This window comes from Elephantulus edwardii, unplaced genomic scaffold (genome assembly GCF_000299155.1).
Source record: "Elephantulus edwardii isolate Elephantulus edwardi_28Jun2011 unplaced genomic scaffold, EleEdw1.0 scaffold00015, whole genome shotgun sequence".
Classification (NCBI taxonomy): Eukaryota; Metazoa; Chordata; class Mammalia; order Macroscelidea; family Macroscelididae; genus Elephantulus; species Elephantulus edwardii.
Genome location: NW_006399765.1, coordinates 8,668,401 through 8,690,707, shown reverse-complemented (window position 1 = coordinate 8,690,707; position 22,307 = coordinate 8,668,401). Strand labels below are relative to the sequence as shown.

The 22,307-nt window shown below is 39.0% G+C and overlaps 1 protein-coding gene across 1 annotated transcript in view; it reads right to left on the bottom strand.

Moving 5' to 3' along the window:
- The window catches only part of PHF20 (PHD finger protein 20), a 100,795-nt gene that overhangs the window by 53,554 nt on the left and 24,934 nt on the right, over positions 1-22,307 (bottom strand). The window contains exons 2-3 of the mRNA XM_006881492.1: positions 5,273-5,444; positions 3,470-3,554 (exon numbers count right to left, since the gene is read on the bottom strand). Coding sequence (XP_006881554.1) covers positions 3,470-3,554; positions 5,273-5,444 — 257 coding nt within the window. The remainder of the gene's footprint in view (positions 1-3,469; positions 3,555-5,272; positions 5,445-22,307) is intronic.

Below are 22,307 nucleotides of genomic sequence, written 5' to 3'. Positions count from 1 at the left end.
AAGAGGAGGGACCTGACTCATCTGTTCTCTCAAGATTAAGGACCACAGATCAACAGGAAAGAATGGTTTCCTATTTTGCTGTAAATACTTTTACTTTCCCGAGAGAGAACAGAATTTAAAGCCTTGACAAACAAGTGGCCCTCACCAACCACTCTTAATCTCCATGTTAAAAAGGGGAGCTAAGTAGTCCCAGGAAAGGGATCAAGTGAACTCACTAGAGATAGATTCTCAACAAAGATTCTCTGAAAGTAGAACTTCAATCTTTTACTCCACACTGAGGGTCTTACAGAACTACCAGCTGTGGAACCTTCACACTAAACAATGATTAATTTCCAGCACCTATAGAGTCATTCCAAGTGAAAAGGGCTAAACAATCTAATATTGTTCTCCTTTTCCAAGTGTTAGTTAAGTCCTTTAAGATCTCTATAAAATGGCTGTTTAGTTGTGGATCAGGAGCCCTGGCGGCACCATGGTTAAAACTTGTGGTTAAGCTAACTTAAAGGTCTACTGTTTGAAATCATCATGCTGTTTTAAATCATTCATGGAAGAAAGATGGGGTTATGTGCTTCTGTAAAGATTTACAGCATTGGAAATCCCATGGGGCAGTTCCACGCTAAGATGAGAGAAAAGTGACCGGAAGACAGTGGCTAAAAAGATGACGAGCACCCCGTTATGTACGGAGGCAGAGGGAGAGGGCTCCGGCCCCCTCGGCGTCATGTCTTCGGTGCTGGTGGCTTCCTGTCTGCCGGTTCTATCCTCAAGCGCCGAGACAAAGGTAAAAAAAAAAAAAAGATGACGAGCAATTATATTAGACTCCCTACTCCTCCTCAACGCTCTCTGGAGCCCTCATCCAATTTATTGTCTGCTCAGCCAATGCCTCAGCAAAACCACCACGGAGGTTAAGAGCAGTTAGAAAGTCAGGTCCAACCTTCTAAACTTGAATCCAAGTTAAGTCTTCACTATATCCCTGGTCACCTGCTAGCAGAACAAACAGGATAAAAGTATCTTCTATAGGAAATAAAGGAGATACTCTGTCACCAAAGCTTCTCTTTACCACATCATTAAGCTGTGATGGTCCTTGTTACATTTGTTGTTTGAGGGTTTTTTTTGATATAATCCCTGCTACATTTGTAAGGTGGAGGCAGTAGCTGCTTGTTTGGGGACTTTAGTAGGCACCACCTTCCTTTTGAAGGCCTAAGGAAAGACAAACTACACTTCAAATGTAATCCACATCTTGGCCACCTAACTGGTCTAACAGCTGGAGAGGTAAAGAAGTGGTGCAAAGAAAGTTATTTTTGCAATATGCAAATATATGCTCACAGTTTTGATCCTTTCAACTCAACATCTTCTCAGTCTTAATTTTCATCCTAAAGCCAAAATGTTCTGGTCAGCAAAAGATCCAGCAAGGAGGATAATAACTTTATTGAATAAAGTCAACCTGGCCTCATGGCCAACCATAACAGCAGCACTAAGAGGCCGACCTACCCTGACATTCATTCACTGTAGAGCTCAGGGACATATCCCGTATACGCTGGGGGAGGGGGCGGGGAGGAACGAAGACAAAATTAGACAGACAATAAAGGTTTAATTAAGGCTATGAATCTAATTACCTAAGTGCCAAGATTCTGACCATCTACCGGTAAACTACCACCAATCCAGTGGTGGTGGTGGGGGTGTATGGAGGAATCAAAGCTGACCCTCCAGTGGGTTTTCAGAAGCAAAGAGGGTTTTCTTTCTTCCACAGAGAAACTGGTGGATTCAAACAGTTTACCTTTAGATTGCCAGTGCAACTCCTTACCACAAGGCGATCAGATCTCCCCATCAATCTTAGTACTAGCAAATTTGGGTCAAATTCCCTGTACTGTATCCTCACATGTTTTGGGGGATTTTTAAAATTATTTTCTTCTAGGGAGCTCTGGTGGCCTAGTGGCAAGACGCTACATTGCAATCCCAGAGGTACGTAGTTCAAATCCACCAGATGCTCTGCTGGAGAAGGAGGGGGCAATCTCCTCCTGTACGAGTCAGACCTGATTTGACGGTACACGTAAAAATAATACAATAAAAGTAAAAAAAAAATAATAATAATAATTATTTTCTTTCTTTAGTCACCTCTTTATTTTTTAACAGCATATTCTTCCCATTTTTTTTTTCATTCATTGATTGTTGCACATTTTCCTCTTGCCCACCCCTCCTGAGTCTGCTTTTCTCTTTGAAAAGAAAAAAAAATTCCCTCATTATTATACAATCCTCTGCCCTCCCAAGTCCACAGTCTACTTCACTATGCATTTCTTTTTCTGGAATCTTGTTATGAAAATAATAACTAATCATGTATTCCTTTTAAACAGTTCTCTCCCTCATCTGCCTCAATGCAATATATATCATCCATCCCTTCTTTTCCTAGATTCCTCCAACCCCAATGTCAGTCCCGTTTTACAACAGTGGCACTATGCAGTATTTGTCCTTTTGGGACTGAGATATTTCACTCAGCATAATGTCCTCCAGGGTCACTCATTTTATATAATATTTCATGAGTTCTTTGTTTTTCAATGCAGCGTAGTATTCCATTGTATGAATATCCCACAACTTCTCTATTCATTCATTTGTTGATAGGCACTTGGGTTGTTTCCAACTCGTTGCTACTGTGAACAAAGGCGCAATAAACATGGGTGTGCATATATCTACTTTGGTGACAGTTCTGGTTTCTTTAGGGTATATTCCCAGTAGTGGAACTGCTGGGTCAAATGGTATTTCTATTTGCAACTTTTTGAGAAAGCACCATACAGCCTTCCATAGTGGTTACGCTATTATACATTCCTACCAACAGTGAATTAGGTTTCAAGTTTCTCCACAACCTTGCCAGCATTTGCTGTTTGCTCATGTTTTAAAATCTGGCAAAGACATTGTCACTAAGTGCTGTAAGCCAGAATGTCCCACCTTTTACTAGTGACTCTGATGCTACAAACCATCTTCAACTACTTTGTACACACAAAATATATTTTAAAGAAATGTTTGCTGCCGATCCTTTCAGTTCTAGGATATACACAAATTCTTCAAAGAAACATTAAGATGTCACTTCAGCAGCATATATACTAAAACTAGAACGATACGGAGATTAGCATGGCCCCTGTGTAAGGATGACATGCAAATTAATAAAGTGTTCCATATTTTGGGGGAGAGGAAATATTAGGGATTTATTTCATCAATTAAGGACTTCTAGTCAGCAAAAACTCTTCTTAGACGAGTGACAAACTATTATGTGACTATTTTAGACAATGACTGAAAGTTAGAGAGCAAAGAACTAAACCCCTTCTTTATCCAGCTTTCTCTCTATTTATAATCGGCTAATTTCTGACACACTAACTTCAAAGGCTTTCTTTCTATCCAGTGTTACTACATACTGAAAACGTATTATCAAACCAATTCCCCTAAATGTCCTGAGTGAAAAACAATTTTTATTAAAATGCCTTACCGTCTTTGTTAACCGCAGTGACTTTGGCTGGGTAAAAACGACAATCAGACCAGCAAGCAAGGACCTGCTCATTTATTTGAAATTCCTAAAAAACATTAAAAAGGAAAAAATATCTTGTTACCAATCCATTTTGATAAAACACAATGATCATAACTTTGACATGAGATTGGTAAGAGAAGGTATTGTTCAGTGCTAGAAGGGCTAGGACATGAGACTTCACTAGGCCTGGGAGAAGTGGTTGATTAAAACTCACGACTGGAATCCTTGCCCCTTGTGTAGTTAGTGGAGAAGTGACCACCCTCATATATTCACTGCACTGTTTTTACGGTTGGGCCTTCTGCTTGGAACACCTTTCTGCTGTTCTTTTCCCAGGCTGCTTAGCCACATTCTTCAAGGAGCTCTTCAAAGTTCTCTTCCCAGATGGATTTAACCAGAAAGGGGAGAGTCTTGAGTGAAGGCAAGAAGCCTTTAATGGAGTGCCTGGGGACCATGTGTGTGCTGCCAATTTCCAGAGTGATCCACTGACCTTTCAGATATAATTTTGGGCTCTTTGCCTTTCATACTCTTCAATGACTAAATATTCTCTCTCCTCACTTCTCCTATTGCTCTTTCTTCTCTCTTAAAAATTCCTTTCAATTCCAATTTAATTAAGAAATCTTGATTCTTTCTATGTAGGGTCATCTGCCCCAAACATTTTCAAACATAAGATTCTTTTCCTCATCATGAATGATTTAACAGATTTCCCACATTTTAGTTGTGCTTTTAGTATCTTTATTGAAAAATATGCACAATAAGCACAAAACTAGTATCAAGAACACTTTAGAGATATTTATATTTCATTTTCTTGATAATATTTCCATATTTAAAAAATAGTACAGCTATGACATGATATGGTGGGGGGACAAAACCAACTCAGGACTGATGGTTCTACCTTCTCAAGGACATGCAAAGAAAGCAGGCCTATGAAACCAAAACCACCAGGACATACACCCATAATATATGCTAAAATAAATGAGATCTCTTCAGGGAAGGAGCAATTATTCCACTTAAAACCATTCACTTCTAAAGGGCCACCAGCACGGAGACATATATGACATATATCTTTAATATGTCATACTGCTTTCTCAAAACTCTACAGAATATTCCATATTCAGTTGGCACTGATGAATTTTGTGGAATACTGAGCAATCTTGGTAGAGAAGAGACAAACATCTTAAACCCTACTCTAAATTGTGGGTGAGTCAGAGTTCAAACAGTAAACAATCCAGGCTAATTCAGAGTGGAAGACAGTTGTGCTACTACTGTCTCAATGTCTCTTAAGAAAAATGCAAAACTGACACTTTCTTACTTCATTCAGAAGTCAGGTAAAACCTTAAGGCATAGTGAGAAAGTTTAGAAAATGAGAATATCATTAAATCAACTCCAAGTTTTCTGAAGGCTTATAGCAGATCTTGAATATGAGACTAACACTGTGCTCCACACAGAATGACTGCTTAAGTCATTCACTTAGTCAGCAAATATTTACAGAAGACTGGAGGGCTAGAGGCTAGAGACAAAGTTATAAAATAAGAGACAAGGTCCCCAACCACCATCAACTTGAAGTCTCAACTAAACCAATTAATGAATGGTCACATCAATCACATAACTTGAATAAAAACAAACGGAGTACTCAAAAGACCAAAGTGCAACTACAGGCCTAAATGAAACTACTACAAAATTTCATACTCAAGATCATGAATGGAAAAACCAACTGAATCATGGCTGACCCCGCTCATTACAGAATTTCCCAAAATTGTTACTCACAGATGATCCTTCTTCTCCATGTAAGCCTTCTTTCCTCAGCTGTATTTTCTCTAAAGGACGTAAGTAAGGACTGTCCCAACAAAACCATTCATCATAACGATGGTTCCAGCGTTTGAAATGGATGAGAACTTTTCCTTCTTCATAATCAATGTCTTCTATGTGAGCTGGATACCTGAGTCAGGTAGGGAGAAATTGAAATGCCTTTAATACCCACCTAAAATACCCAAAATGGTACATTTTCAAACCTCTTTCCAAAGAAACAAATTAGCAAAGTAACAAGTTAAAACCCATCACTTAAGGGCCGTAAGAGTTAAATGGTGAATTATGGGAACAAGCACTTTGTGGTTCAAATCCCAATTTGGCCACTCATACCATTAACTATCTAATAATCTTTCAGAGACTGAGTTTCAAATACACTGGGTTGCAGTGAAGGTTAAACTAGGTAATATATACATTAAGATACAAGCACACAGAAGCAAACATCTAACTAGATTCTATTTTACATATACCAATAAATTAGAATGGTATAGTATGCTGAATTATGTAATAGTGTCACCGAGAACAGAGCAGTCCTATTCACAGCTCTGAAACGGATATGAAAAGATAATTATCTAATTAGGTATCAGGGGGACAAAAAAGGGAGAAAGACTTTACAAGACCTTTTCTAATTTTTGACCACTGAAATACATTTTTAATTCTAAAAATGATTTTTTTAAAATTGTATGAAGCTATTTTCTTAATATTACTACATTAAATCAGACCCCTATGCAAATTTCAGTACTACCCATATTTTCACCCTTCAACTTCAATTTGCACCATGTCCTTTCCTTTCTTGCAAACACCTGGTACAGTGCTGACCTAATAAATATGAGCTGCCTAAAAGAAGAGGCCAGCTTTCTTGTTCTGTATACTATATCCTCCTCAATCCTACATGATTATCCCCTAAGGTAGTTAGTTACTTTGTCAATAAATTATCACAGCACCTTGTACACACCAAGCACTCAACAAACACTCAGCAAATTAATTCCACTCTTTCTGTTCTTCCCAAAGGTCACATATGTCATCAATTCTTCAATTCCAGAGAACTCAGACGCCAACCACACTTTCCAATTTCTTTCATTCCCAAGTTCAGACTCCATCACTTTAGTTGGGAATTCCTTACAAAAGACTGAGAGAAGATGTTTGTTCTACAACAAAATTTCTCAAAGAGCTACATATACAGGTAGTAGCACAAAAATTATTAGTAGAAGAAATAAACAACCCTGAAACTAAACTCCCTGATCTAATCCAACTGATATACACCTGCTACAAACACAAAAGATCTTGACCGTTGATTGGCTAATAATGTGATCTAATGAACTGCAAAGGACAATTGTAGGAAACAGGAACTCAATCCAAAAGCAAACTTACTGTTGCTGAGTCAATTCTGACCTCTAACACGAAAACTCACTGCCACAGAGTTGGTTCTTACTCCCAGCTACCCTCTGTTGGGTTTGTGAGACTGTAAATCTCAATGAGAGGAGGCTGCCCATTTTTCTCTGGATTCAAACCAGGGACTCGCAATTAACAAAGCAACATACTACAGACTATGCCAAAGGATTCCCTAAATCCATTCATCTCTGTAAAATGGAGAAAAGGCTATATAGATATTTCAGTCATATACCTTCTGTCCTTTTCAATTATTCAACAATCAGATCAGTGAATTTCTTTAAAAACATCATAATCTGACCCATCTTGAAGAATTCATTATCTTTGTTGTTGTTGTTGTTATGTGCCATCCAATCTTTTACGACGCATAGTGACCCTATGCGTACAAGAGCTCTAAACACTGTTCTACCCTGTGCCAACCTAGCCATCTCAAACACACTCATTCCCACTGCTCCAGTCACAGAATCGATCCATCTCATCAAAGGTCTTCCTCTCCTTAGCCGCCCCTCCACTCTCCCAAACATGATGTCCCTCTCCAAGGACAATTCCCTCCTTGCAACATGCCCAAAGTATCTCAGATGAAATTTCAGAATCCTTGACTCCAAGGAACATTCCGGCTTTACCTTCTCCAGGACAAACCTGTTTGTTCTCCTAGCAATCAATGGTATATTCAACACTCTTCTCCAGCACCAAAGCTCAAAGGCATCAATTCTCTTTCTATCAACCCTATTCACTGTCCAACTCTCTTGATGCACAGCACGTAATTGCAAAGACTATAGCCTGGATCAGGCGCACCTTAGTCTCCAGCCTGACATTGTTGCTCTCCAGTACTCTTGAGAGCTCCCTCAAAACCCACTTTTCCCAATGCAATTTGTCTCTTGATTTCCTGGCTGCTGTTACCAAGAGTGTTGATTGTGGAGCCAAGCAAAATAAAACTGTTAGCTATCTCAATCTCTTCACCATCCATATTGATGCTGCCAATTGGCCCAGTGGTAAGAATCTTTGTTTTCTTGACATTGAGCTTCAATCCATATAGGAGGCTAAAGTCCTTGACCTTCTGCAGCAAGCGCTTTAGGTCTTCCTCAGTTTCAGCTAGCAGGGTTGTGTCATCTGCATAACGCAGGTTGTTGATGACTCTTCCGTCAATCCTGATGCTACATTCCTCTTCATACAGCCCAGCGTCTCAGATGATCTGTTCTGCATTAAGATTGAAAAGGTATGGAGACAGAATACATCCCTGATGGACCCCCTTCTTGATTCTGAACCATGTAGTGTCTCCTTGCTCTGTTCTGAAGACTGCTTCTTGGTCCAAGTATAGGTTTCGCATTAGCACAATCAAATGTTCTGGGATTCCCATTCTTCTCAGAGTCACCCACAGCTTGTTGTGATCCACACAGTCAAGAGCCTTTGCATAGTCAAAGAAGCACAGATAGAAATTCTTCTGGTATTCTTTGCTTTCTGCCAAAATCCATCTAAATTTAGCTGGCAGTTCTCTGCTGACATATTGTTCCAAACGTTTTTGGATCATTTTCAGCAGAATCTTGCTTGCATGTGGTATTAACGATATTGTTCGATAATTTCCACACTCTGTTGGGTCACCTTTCTTTGGAATGGGAACAAGTACCGATCTTTTCCAGTCAGTGGGCCAGCTGACTATTCTCCAGATTTCATGGCACAACTTAGTGAGCACATCCAGGGTAGTGTCTGTCTGTTGAAATATGTCAATTGGTATGCCATCAACTCCTGGAGCCTTGTTTTTTGCCAATTCTTTCAGGGCAATTTGAACTTCCTCCTTATCACCATAGGCTCTTATTAATATGTCATTTCATGAAATTCATTACAGTTGTACTTAACTTTAAATTGAAGTCATATTGGCTACATCATAAGAGACTCACAGCAGCACGGTATGTTCAGGATCAGAATCACAGAAGTCCTGATGGCTTGGGACTCAGGCCATCACATCAGGGGCCGGTCAATGGGAGATAAGTATTGAATGCTGTAGGCAAAAGTAAGAAGGGATAGTGGTGGAGGAAGGAAGCATGGGTGGGCAACAACATTGAATCTATTGGTCATTGCTATAACTGGGCAATTGTCTTTCATCTGCTCATTTCTATGGAATGCTTGTCTGTTAGATACTATTATATATTTAAAGATTGAGAAGGACTAGGAAGAAGGATTGGTCATCCACTTCCAAAAAAAAACAGGCCTTCAAAAACCCTATGTACATTATCTTTAGCAATAGTTATTGTTCTATTAATGGTTTTTGTCGCTTGTTTTTTTCCTCCACACACACAGTTCCCTGAAGCCGACTTAGGGAATTAATTCTTTACAGTGCCAGATTTATTTAATCTATTATTGTTGTTCTTTACACCAAAATCACACCCTTTTCTAACTTGTTGGTGTTTAAAAATATTTCTTAAATAATTGAAAGCATGGTGCAACCACTGTGGAAGGTGGTATGGTGTTTTCTCAAAAAGTTGCAAACAGAGATACCATTTGACCCAGCAATTCCACTACTGGGAATATACCCTAAAGAGACCAAAACTGACATCCAAGCAGATATATGCACACCCATGTTTATTGTGGCTTTGGTCACAATAGCAAGGAGTTGGAAACAACCTAAGTGCCCATCAACAAACGAATGAACAGAGAAGCTCTGGTATATTCACACAATGGAATACTATGCTTCATTGAAAAACAAGGAACTCATGCAGTATTATTCAAAATGGGTGACCCTGGAGGACATTATGCTGAGTGAAATATCTCAGTCCCAAAAGGACAAATACTGCATGGTGCCACTGTTGTAAAACAGGGCTGACCTTAGGGTTGGGGAAAGACTGAAAAAGATGGGTTCAAAAATGTATACTGCATTGAAGGAGATGAGGGAGAAAACTGTTTAAAAGGGATACGTGATTTTCCAGCATACAATTGAAACTTTTTTTTAAATGTTTTGAAACATTATCTGACCTTGAAAATGTATCTGAAAATAGTCATCAAATGGTTCTTGTCAAAATACCAACTATTGTATTGCCTTATCATCTAGATGTTACCTCTGTGACATGTGATATGTTGTTGTCTTATTAATGCAAACATATTTGTTTGGACCAAGTAAAAAAAAAAATTTAAATTTAAATTTTTTTAAAAAAGGAATATGTGATTAGGATTAGGTATTTTTGTCATGACAGGAGTCTACAGCGAAGGCTACATGGTGGAGTGGACCTGGGGGAGGGTTTGTAAAACAAAGAAAGAATTTTTATTTTACTTTTCCAAGAGGGTAGTGTACTAGGGGGAAGGGCTGGAAGGGGAGAAAAGTGCAACAATGAATGAATGGAAATCCAAAGTCTCTGTAAAATTTTACTAAAATTAATAATAAATTTAAATAAAACAAAAAAAATAATTCAAAGCAATGGTAAATGTTTAATACCTTCACCAATGCTAGGTAGCCATTAAAAATAATAATAATGCAGTTCTCTAGGTACTAATAGAAAGACATCTCTAAGGTGAGAACAGGTCAAGGGTATCTCAAGATACAGAATATCTGAATGCACAACCATTTATGTGAGGGAGGAAAGAAAACTAATAGGCTATCTTTGGAAGGATGATCAAGCAACCCAGTTTGCCTCTTGGGAGGGGAACTTAGCAGGTAGAGAACTGGAGAGGAAGTATTTAATTCAATACATATCTTTGTATGTTTTGAATGTTGTACCACAGTATGCATTAACTATTAAAAGTATGTAACTAGATGATTGATATTAAATATCCTTATATGGCAAAATAAAAAACTAGCAACCTCAGGATATATCTTAAATATTTCGAATGTATTCTGGCCAGTGCCTTCTAAGTTTGGATGTCTGGATGCACTTACTCCACTCTGAATTCCTCAGCCACTCAACACATTCAGGGTTTGTAGTGCATCTGTCTGTATCCAAATCAGTCTAAAGTCTCCCTCTTGTTCAAAAGACAGGCCACAATATTACCACTGTCTGCAGACCTAAATAAACTTCTCTAGGATGCTCAAAAGTAGCCAATGGGTCAGCAAGATTTCAGCAGGATGTGGTCAGTTCCATACCCCTAAAGTGTGACAAAGATACAAATCACTCATAGGGAAAACCAGTATGCCAGATACTACTGAATCGATTCCAACTCATGGTAACGAACCTCTTATGTTGCAGAAGAGAACTGTGCTCCATAAAGTATCCTTTAAAAATCTGAGTCCCTCTGGTTGTGCGCAAACTTCCAACCTTTCCATTAAAAGACAAACATTCACCTCACCGGGATAAAAGATCTAACTACAATGAAGAGAAGAGGGAAGCAGTAAACATCTAAGACATCAACTTGGTTAAGATTTTGGAAATAAAAATTGCTGGCTGCCTTGGAAAAACTTTAGTTTCATCAGTCAACAGATTTATATTAGGTACCTCTGACATAAATCCAGGTTTGAGAAGGAATTTTTATAAAGACATAATGTGCTCTGGCTGGTATACTTAAGGAAGACAAAATGCATGACCAAATTAAGCTTTAAAAACATTAATTTGAGGGAGCTGTGGTGGCCTAGTGGCAAGAAGCTGCACTGCAATCCTCGAGGCATGTGGTTTGAATCCACCAGATGCTCTGCTGGAGAAGGAGGGGCAATCTCCTTCTGTACCAGTCAGATCTGATTTGACAGTACACACAAAAAATAATAAAATAAAATAAAAACCAAACAACAACATTAAGTTGAAAGGGGAAAAACTTTTCTATCTAATAATCAACCAACATGAGATATCATCTCATCCCAAGAATAGCAAAATTTAACAGAACAGCAAACAACAAATGCTGGCAAGATTGTGGACAAACTGGAACCCTTATTCACTGTTGGTAGGAGTATAAAATGGTGCAGCCACTATGGAAGGCAGTATGGAACTTTCTCAAAAAGTAAGAAATAGAAATACCATGTGATCCATCAATTCCACTATTGGGAATATACCCTAAAGAAACCATTACGGCCACCCAAGCAGATATATGCACACCCATGTTTTTTGCAGCTTTGTTCACAATAGCAAGGAGTTGGGAACAACCCAAGTGCCCATCAACAAACAAATGGAGGATCTGTGGTATATTCACACAATGGAATACTACGCAGCATTGAAAAACAAGGAACTCGGAGACGGAACTAGGAGATTTTACCTCAGGAACGATTCCTGAGAGGATGTTGTTGAAGTTTATACGCCTTTGAAAGAAAAAATATTTTCACCTATCAAATACTGTGCAATAGACTATTTATACGAGTCTCAGCTGATTCAGTTTGTGGAATAAAAGATATCTCATTCTTGGATCAATGGAAAGCAAGTCCAGCTATGAAGGATTCTGTTGAGAAAGAAACAGTTACAGAAATGCCAATCCAGATCAATTGTGAATTTGATGAAGTTGTTCCAAGTTCAAACCCAAATTCCCCAACTGAAGTAGAGGAAACCAGTTTATATAACCATGAAGACTACTACAGTAAAGCTTTTTCATTTGTCAGCTATTTAGAAAAATATCCAGAACTTCAAACACAGGACCAAGATTTTTTAATTGATGATAAAGAAGTCATTTTTGTAAATGATTTGATGGCCTATACAAGTCATCCACCAGATAAGCATATTCACTTAGGTAATCTAAAACCATGCTTGGTTGAAGATTCTCTTTCAAATTTCAAAGAACAGACCTCCACAAAACCAAATTTGTTTAGGTACTTAATTATGAAATGCCATAAATATTATTTTTATTAAAAAAAAACACCAGAAAACAAAAAAAAAACCCAAGGAACTCATGAAATATTATACAAAATGGGTGACTCTGGAGGACATTATGCTTAGTGAAATAGCTCAGTCACAAAAAGACAAATACTGCACAATGCCACTGTTATAAAAGAAGACTGACATAGGGGTTGGGTTGAAACAGATGAGTGAGAGAACTGATTAGGCATTACCGTCATGACAGGAGGCCAGAATGAAGGCAGCATGGTGGAATGGACTTTGGGAGAGGGATTGTGTAACACTACAAGAATTTTACTTTTCAAAGAGAAGAGCTAATTGGGGGGGAGGGGTGGGCAGGGAGAAAAGTGCAACAATGAACGAATAGAAATCCAAAGCCTCTGTAAACTTTCATTAAAATTAATTTTTTAAAAAAATAACTTATTACTTACAAACACAGTTATTTTATTGGGTCAATATAATTATGTGAATAGCCATAACAAGAACTGGCGATAAGGGAAGAAAGAGTAAAGTGGCAATTTCCTCCTGAGTTATTTACTCCTTCTGAGAAGTCAGCTCTGGCCTGTTCTGACTCCAAGTCACACAACAACAAGAAGTCTGTGAATACAATCTGAACAGGCGGGAGTGGGGGCATGGGAGCATGGGGGTTGGGGGGGATGAGGATTTCCAGTTTCAAAAACAAAGGCTATAACTAATATCCACTAATACAAATTTAGTTTCCAGACTAACATGGCAACTAGGATTTCAAACCATTAAGAATATTCCCCAGTAAAGAACTGAGAACTAGAAGCACTTGCTGCAGAAGAACAGACTGTCGTCTTCAATGTAGACTGTATCTTAATGTCAAGAAAACAAAATTCCTGAACTCTGGACTGATAGGCAACATCAAGACAGATGGAGAAAAGCCAAGACTCTCAATGACTTCACGTTACTTGGATCCACAATCAATACAGTTGGAACTAGCATCAGGAGACATACTGTATTGGGAAAATCTGTAGCAGGGAACTTTCCAAATTATTGAGATCCTTGGAGAGCTCTGGTGGCCTAGTGGCAGGAAACTGTACTGCAATCCCAGAGGTGCACGGTTCAAATCCACCAGATGCTCTGCTGAAGAGGGAGGAACAATCGCCTCCTATACCAGTCAGATCCAATTTGACGGTACACACATAAAATAAATAAATAAACAAATAAATAAATAAAAATTTTAAAACATAAAACCAAATTATTAAGATCCAAGGATGTCAGTTTGAGGACTAAGGTGCAGCTACTTCAAGCCATGGTTGTTTCAATCACTTGCTATGCATCTGAAAGCTAAATAATGATTAAGGGTATTAGAAGAATCGACTCTTGTTCCTAGGCAGATCATCATATCACATTCAAAACATTACTGTTTTGCCCCATTTTCAATACCGATACAAGCAATTTCTTTTTCTCACCACTTTAATTATTTCTTCTAAAATAATGTTAAAAATTGGCAGAGACAGCCAGTATCCTTATCTTCAATGAAAATGCCTGTAGTAGTTCTTCATTATTACGAAGCTTGCTAAAAATTTCTAGTATCTTTAAGTTCATAAAGTTTCCTTTCAAATGCAACTTACCAAAGGCTCATCAAGAAATAATTTTTATTTTGATCAAAGACTCTACAGAAGAATCCTGATCAAAACAGGGAAAAAAAGAACAGAATTTCAAATTACCATGGAATCTAGACTTTCTGAAGCAATAAAGATTAGATGAACTCCTGAAACTTTCCTGAGATAATCTCTCAACATAAAACCAAAAATATTCCCTGAAATATTCCTAGAAATCAAAGAACTGTTTAGCTCAACTACTAAAGAATATCTGCTTTAATCATTCTACTTTTTCAAGAATTATCTATATGGCTCAAACAGACAATAGTTAACTCCAACAATTAGATAAAAATTTAAGGGATAGTAAATTTATGATAACGGAGGAGGAACAATTTGGAAAACTAAGATAAGAATGGTTGTACAACTGCTGGAATGTAATCAACATCACTGAATTTTACATGTAGAAACTGCTGAAGCAATGTGTGTGCAGCTGAGTATACTAAAAAATTATTAAAAGTGAATTTTTGGTCAAAATTTTATAAAATAATTTCCCTGCCTCTGTAAAATTATGCATCTTTTTTCCCCTTTTATTTTTGTGAAATAATAAATATTAATAGGGAAATCTAGTGACTTAGTAGTAAGGAGCTGCACTGCCATCCCAAAGGCACATTGTTCAAATACACCAGCTGCTCTGTGGGAGAAAGATGGACAATATCTTCCATGCAATTTACTGACTCTGAAAACAACTGGAGTGTCAGCTACTATGAATCGGTTCCAACACAACAACTGTACAGTTTCCACATCAAGCAGAGTTAAGCCAGGCAAGGCTAACAAATTGTTTGAGAAACTACTCTAGGTTAAGTAGTTCCTATCTTATTATTTATTTTTTTTTAGAACATAATTCACTTTATTTGTTATAGAAAATCCACTAGGTGGTGGCCACAGCTGGAGCCTGAGTCCTCTGCACGGAGACTCTGGTATGAGTCTTTACAAGATGATCTGTGAATTCCTGGTAGGGAGACTTCGTGAACACCGTCTCTTTCCAGAGATCTGGGGTCAGATAGCTGTAGGTCTTTGAGATGGCATCAAAGGTGGCCTTAGCAAAGTTGCCCAGGGTAGCTGTGCAGCACCTGGCTGAGGTGTAACAGTCATCAATTCCAGCCATCATCAACAGCTTCTTAAGCACAGGGGCTGAGACGATTCCAGTGCCTCGGGGTGCACCAACACAGAGGCACAGCGCCCAGTCACCTTGCAGTGAATGGTGTGAGGCTTGCCAATCTTGTTCCCCCAGTAGCCACGCCGCACAGGGACAATGGAGAGCTTGGCTAGAATGATGGCCCAACGGATAGCAGTAGCCACCTCCTTGGAGCACTTGATGCCCAAGCCAACATGGCCGTTATAGTCTCCGATGGCAACAAAGGCCTTGAACCTGGTCCGCTGGCCAGCACATGTCTGCTTCTGCACTGGCATGATTTTCAACACCTCATCCTTGAGGGACATGCCCAGGAAGAAGTCGATGATCTCAGATTCCTTGATGGGCAGGGAGAAGAGATAAATCTCCTCCAATGATTTAATCTTCATATCTTTCACCAGGCGGCCCAGTTTGGTGACGGGGAGCCACTCCTTGTCCTCGGCTTTGCCTCCTCGAGCTCCGTGGCCCCTCCCACGGCTGCGCCCCGACCCCGCAGACCACTACCGAAGCCTCCGCGGAAACCGCCGCGGGCTCCCATCCCAGGGTCTCCAGGCCCTCCCGCTGCACCGGCGTCATCCGCCATTTGGTGTTTTCTCAGAAAAGCGTTCCTATCTTATTTTTAAAAATCACTTACCATAATTTTTCACATACAATTTGTATACTTATAGGAAATTAATGTGTGAGGGTTAAGCATTTTGTGTAAAAAAGAGTCTTAACATTGAGATCATATCAACAAAATATGGTAAATGGTGATATGCATCTTTTTAGTTATTAATTTTTTTCTTTTGTTTTTTTTTCCTTTTTAGTTTTTACTTTCAAAACTGCTAAACCGCTAGTGTGGTTTTACTGGTGATTAGTTTTGCTGTGGGGGGTTTTGCCTTTGCCTTCTTTATTTGTGCTCCGGGTCATGAAGAAAAGAAACCACCACTAAGGTGGGGTACTTTTTTAAAATGAAGCACGATACACCAAACATAAAATTAACCATTTCAAGGAAAATAACACTTAGTGAATGCACAGTTTTGTGCAACTACCACTTGTTATCTGGAAGCAGGAGCGGCATCCACTTCCGAAATGGCCTGCCTCCGGAAACTATGTACCAACAGTGCTCTGGCTGTTCGTCCGTCCATAGGGTCACTATGAATCCTCTACGACTCGACGGCACCAAACAACAACAGCCACTTGTTATACTCACTCTTTGGGTTAATTTTGGCTAAATCAGTAAGAGGGAGCTCTGGTGGCTGAGTGGTAAGGAATTGAACCCGTAGGTGAAAAGTTTGGATCCACCTGATGCACTGAGCAAAAAAGATGAGCAATCTCCTCCTGTGTGATTTTACATCCTTTGAAAATCTGCTGCAGGGTCAGCTATGAATCAGTTCTGACTCTACTGCACATTAACAACAACAAGCTAATGAAGTCTGAAATAGTCATCTGATACAATTTAAGTATTCAAGAGCAACTGTTTTTCTTTGAAGCAGGGAGCTCAATAGTTCACAAAATTATCTCAAATGCCAGACACAAAAAAGTAACTTTAAATAACAATATAAACACTAACTACTTTAAGGGGTAAGAACTATGTGCTTGTGAGTACATAACTCAACAACTATTCCAGATCTTCTATTATGGGACAAACATATTACTAGGTCCTGAAAAAAACCCCACAGTGACAGAACATCAGGTCCCTAAAGGTGGGAAGGGACCAAAGACAAGTTTCAGTGATGTTAACGTGATTCCTTCTTCTGGTTCTCAATGCTTGTTCACAAAAGTGATAGGAGACCAAGAGTTTTCCTTGTCTCTATAGAGAAAAGAGTATAGATATAGAATGATTCACTCTATCTATACCTTTCTTTTTGTTGTTTCACATTTTTTTCAATTGAGATTTTAATTAAAGTTTATAGAGAACTTGGATTTCCATTTATTCTTTGTTGCACATTTTCCTCCCTGCCCATCCCCAGTTTGCTTTTCTCTTTGAAAAAAAAAATTCTTTCATTGTTGTACAAGCCCCCTTCCCCCTACACCCACCCCCTGTCAGTCCACTTTATTATGCAACTCTTATTCTGGACTGTTGCCATGCAAATAATATTTAATCATATATTCCTTTTAAGTAGTTCTTTCCCTCGTTTGTTTCAATGCAGTGTACATTATTTATCCCCTCTTTTCTTAGTTTTCCCCCAACACCCATGTCAGTCCTGTTTTATAACAGTGGGATTATGCAGTATTTGTCCTTTTGTGATTGAGATATTTCACTTAGCATAAGGTCCTCCAGGGTCACTCATTTGGTATATTTCATGAGTTCCTTGGTTTTCAGTGTTATGTAGTATTTCATTGTTTGAATATACCAGAGCTTCTCTATCCATTCATTTGTTGATGGGCACTTGTGTTGTTTCCATCTCTTTGCTATTGTGAACAATCCAGCAATAAACATGGGTATGCATATACCTGTTTGGGTGGCAGTTCTAATTCCATGAGGCATTAAACAACAATAACAATGACGACAACCAAGAGAGAGCTACGTTGGCCTAGTGGAAGGAAGCTGTGCTACCAAGCCAAAGGTGGGTGATTGTCATCTGTGGCCCTCGGCCAGGTTCAAATTGTCTTCCTGTCAAACATTCTTCTAGGTGGTCTATGTGTTACTGTACAGAGGTAACTCGTGGTTGCTGTGATGCTGAAGCCTATGACAGTGATGTGCCAATCATGGTAATGGGCACCCATGGTGGACAGTGTTGGCTGGAGCTTCCCGACTAAATCAAGCCTGGAAGCAGGAGTGGCATCCACTTCCAAAATGGCTTGCCTCCGGAAACTCTATGTACGAATGGTGCTCTGGCTGTTCGTTCACAGGGTCGCTATGAGTCGTCTACGACTTGACGGCATTAAACAACAACAAACAACATATTTGTGGCAGTTCTGATTCCGTTAAGGTATATTCCCAGCAGTTGGGTCAAATGGTGTTTCTATTTCCAACTTTTTGAGAAAGCGCCATACTGCCTTCCATAGGGTTGCACCATTTTACACTCCCACCAATAGTGACTAAGGGTTCCAGTTTTTCCACAACCTCGCCAATATTTGTGGTCTGTTGCTCTGTTGGATTTTTCTTTTACTGGGGTAGGATGATATTTCATAGTTGTTTAGTACCCTAAGTAGTTCTGGTGCTTTAACTGGTAAGGAGTTGTACTGCCAATCTAAAACAGTTCAAATCTACCAGTCAGGCACTCTTTGGGGGAAAGATAGGCAATTTCCTCCAGTGCAAGTTATCATGCTAGAGCATTGGAACGGATTAGTTCCAACTTTACAGCAATGAGTTTGTAGATTTTTTTAATCTATATCCTATATAGGACAGATAGCCTGGGCTGCAGAATCTGGGCTTCCGCAAATTCTCACCTTCACCCTTCTAAAATGCCCAACAACCCTTCTCTTTCTAAAATGCATTTTCTACCTTTCAGTTCCCAACTTCCTTTTTAAGTTAGTCAAGCAAACTTCCTCTTCTCAACTTCCTCAGAGGCTACTGAACTGAAATGTTGAACTACTTTCAACATTTTTACCTCAGTGTGACATCTGTCAGCTTGAAAGGACATCTGCTTACATGCTGTAGTTACCAGAACAAAAATTACATTAGTCACAAACTGCATTCTTTCAAAGGCCAAAAAGTATTAAACACTTATACTTACCTGAAATTATTTAAAGTAGAAGATTGCCAAAACTTCCTAGTAAACTAGGTTACAATGGTGACTTTTAAATGGTGTAACTAGTCACTAAGTCAACCAAGAAGCTACAGAGAGAAGGCCCATGTGGCCAGTATCAAATGGAAAGGAACAAGGAGAACAAATATTTGAAGAGAAATTTAATCCTACAAACATTTTCTGAGTGAAGATTCTGAGCCAGGAAGTGTGCTGTTATTTTGAAAATTCTGCTAAAATATAAAGATGTCTGACCACTGGAGTTGGCAAAAGGAGACAGACCCTATCCTACAAGACACACCGGCCTTTTAATTCTTCAGATGCACCATACAACTCCTTCAAATTAATTTGCTTCATTTACCTGAAATACTCTTACAAATTTCCAACTCTTTCCAGGAAACATCCTCATCAGCCTAGAGTCTCAGAACTCCTGACTACACCATGTCAAGGAACCTCTTCTCCTCCCAATCTCTGTCCATTTCCTGCTTGCTTCCTACAAAGCATTTATCCCTGTAATAATTTCTGTTTACTTATTTATGGGCTGCTTCCTAGTAATATAGGCATTCCTACAGGCAGGAGCTCTGTCCCCCAGATTCACTACAGTATCCCCAGGATCTAACACATGGGAATGAAAATGTGTCTATTTGTAAAAATTGTTGCAATTAAGGTGTAAGAAGAGAAAACTGCTTAAGATATAGAAGAGAGGCATGAAAAGTAAAGCCAAAGCAGACAAAGAAGAGAGAAGAGGCCAAGCCAATACTACTAGGAAAGACAATGGATCTCAATTCCAAAAACTGAATAGGTATTTTTCAGATTACAAAGTAGACACAAAGCTGGGGAGTGTTTCTGGAAGATAATACAATATGAATAAACTTGTTTATGTGCAGAAAAGGAAAGCACAAAAGAAAACAAGGAAGTACACAAAGTTGGGAAGGGAAAATCAGTTCTATAATGAGCACTCAACCTACAGGAAGGGCCCACCATGTTAAGAGGAAAGCTAGAGAGAATGGAGCACCCACAGCAAATGAGGTGTGTCCAGAAAGGCAGAGAAGAAGCATGTTTTACTCAGGGATAAATGATGGCTTGTCCACCTTTTTGCCACATTAACTCCAAGAATGAAAACCATTCTCAGCAACCAGACTGTCGACATTCCAGAGAATGTCGACATTAATCTGAAGGGCTGTACAGTTATCATGAAAGGTCTGTGTGGATTCAGCAGGCTACAACAGTCAAAAACAAGGATATCTGAAATTTTTAATGATATCTATGTCTCCGAAAAAGGAACTGTTCAGCAGGCTGATGAGTGATAGCTAGGAGTTTTCAAGCTGCATGAGTCCGATCAAGTCCAACGCATCTGATTTCAAAATGTATCTGATTCTTTTAATAAAATTCTATTAATTTGAAAAAAAAATTACTTGTCCACAACATATGATCTCAAACGCCAAGCAGCTGCTGTTCAGATTCATGGTTTTGATTAAAATTCAGCTTTCCAACACCATACGTTCAGCACAAGCTTAAATTAGACCAGCCAGACAGCACTTGCTGAAATATTTGGTTCCACACACATATATCCAAAAATGTGAACCTAAAACATTTCACAGGGGGAGTAAAAGAACCAGAAAAGAGAACAATTTCCCTCTGAATTCCTACTCACCCCCACCTGCAGTATTTATAAGCATGATTACTAATAAATAGCAAATGTAACATTCTACAGTTTATAAATTGACCATATACAGAACAAGTAATTGATCTGAATCATACTCCATGAGCTTTAGTCATTTATGCACTTGTTAAAAAAACAGAAGCTTAATAAGAGTGGCTAAATGTAAAAGCAAGCTTATTATCTTAATCTATTGACTCAATAAAGAGGCAATGATCTTCCCTTAATTTGAATTCACATGTACATCTTTTTGTAGTCTGTCTTAGCTAACTAATCGTCTACCTGATGGGGGGGGGGGTGCCTAGAATTTGCTTAAATTTCGCTTCAGGAAATGCACATTCAGATGGCTTCAAGATTCTTCCCTGTAAAAATAGATATTCTGCAATACGCAGCACTCATTTTACTTCAAGAATCAAAGCATACCTCTATTTCTGGCTCAGGGCATATAACAAAAGAAAAAGATGTTTATGTACAGAAGTAACATCCTAAGCCATTCCCAGACTTTGCTGGATAAGGGATGCAGACGGAAGATGTAATTTCATGAAAAACAATGAGCTGTGCTGTTTTGGATACCTTAACCATTTTCCCACCCTTATGCTTTCTATTAACCAATAATTGACAATATCAATCAAGAAATGTTTTTAATTCATCCCTCCTTTATGCTAATCATATAACACCAGCGGTCTAGTGGGTAAGGAGTTGTACTGCCAATCCAAAGGTAAGTGATTCAAATTCACTAGCTAGCTACTATGCAGGATAAAGATGGGCAATCTCCTGGTGATTTACAGCCTCTGGAAATCCACTGGAGGAACAGTTATTAGCTGGTACAGACAAGATACCACATAAAAATAATAACTGAACAGCCAGTTCATCCCCTATAACTCTCACCTTCTCCCATAAGGACTCTGCAGAAGGCCAGACACAGACTCAGTATATATTTGATGTATGAATAAATAACCACTATTTTTATGGTACTAAGGAAAATCTGAGGGAGCTCTAGCGGCTCAGTCGTAAAGAACTGCACAGCCAACACAAAGGTATGTGGTTTGAATCTACCAACTGTTCCACAGAAGAAAGATGGGCCATCTCTTCCCATGAAATTTTCTCTGAAAACTTGCTAGAGGGTCAGCTCTGCATCAGTATTACTCAACTGTACACAATAAAAAGAAGTACCTGACCATAGCTCTCCCCTGTTTAAAGTCAGCCCTGCTGTTCTTACCAGTTTAATATCTGATATGTCCTCTATCCAAGGACAATATATTAAATAGATTTTTGGAACTAGGAAATGGAATGGGAACCTGCTCTGACCACTCCATGCAAAAAAAAGTCAGCCCTGAATGTCTTTGATCAGTGTTCTGCTTACTCTCCACCCTCACTCTTACCTGGAAATCTCTTTTAAGCTTATTTATTAAGTGATTATAAATACACCTTCAAATCTCTGGTATCTCTCACTGTCCAGGCTGCCTGAACAAATCTCAATGCTAGTTAGACAGTATTTTCTCCATGACTAGTCCCAAGAGCCTAAACAGATATGACAACTAAATGCAATGTGGTATCCAGAATGAAATAGTGGAACAGAGGAGGAAGGGAGTAAAAGGCCACTAGCTACAAACTAAGGAGAGCTGACTAAAGTATTGTTGTTGTTGTTATGTGCTGTCGAGTCGCTTGCGACTCATAGTGACCCTATGTACAATAGCCCTAAACTCTGCTCTGTCCTGTGCCAATCGCACTGTCTCTGACACTCCCATCCCGATTATCCCAGTCACTGAATCAATCCACCT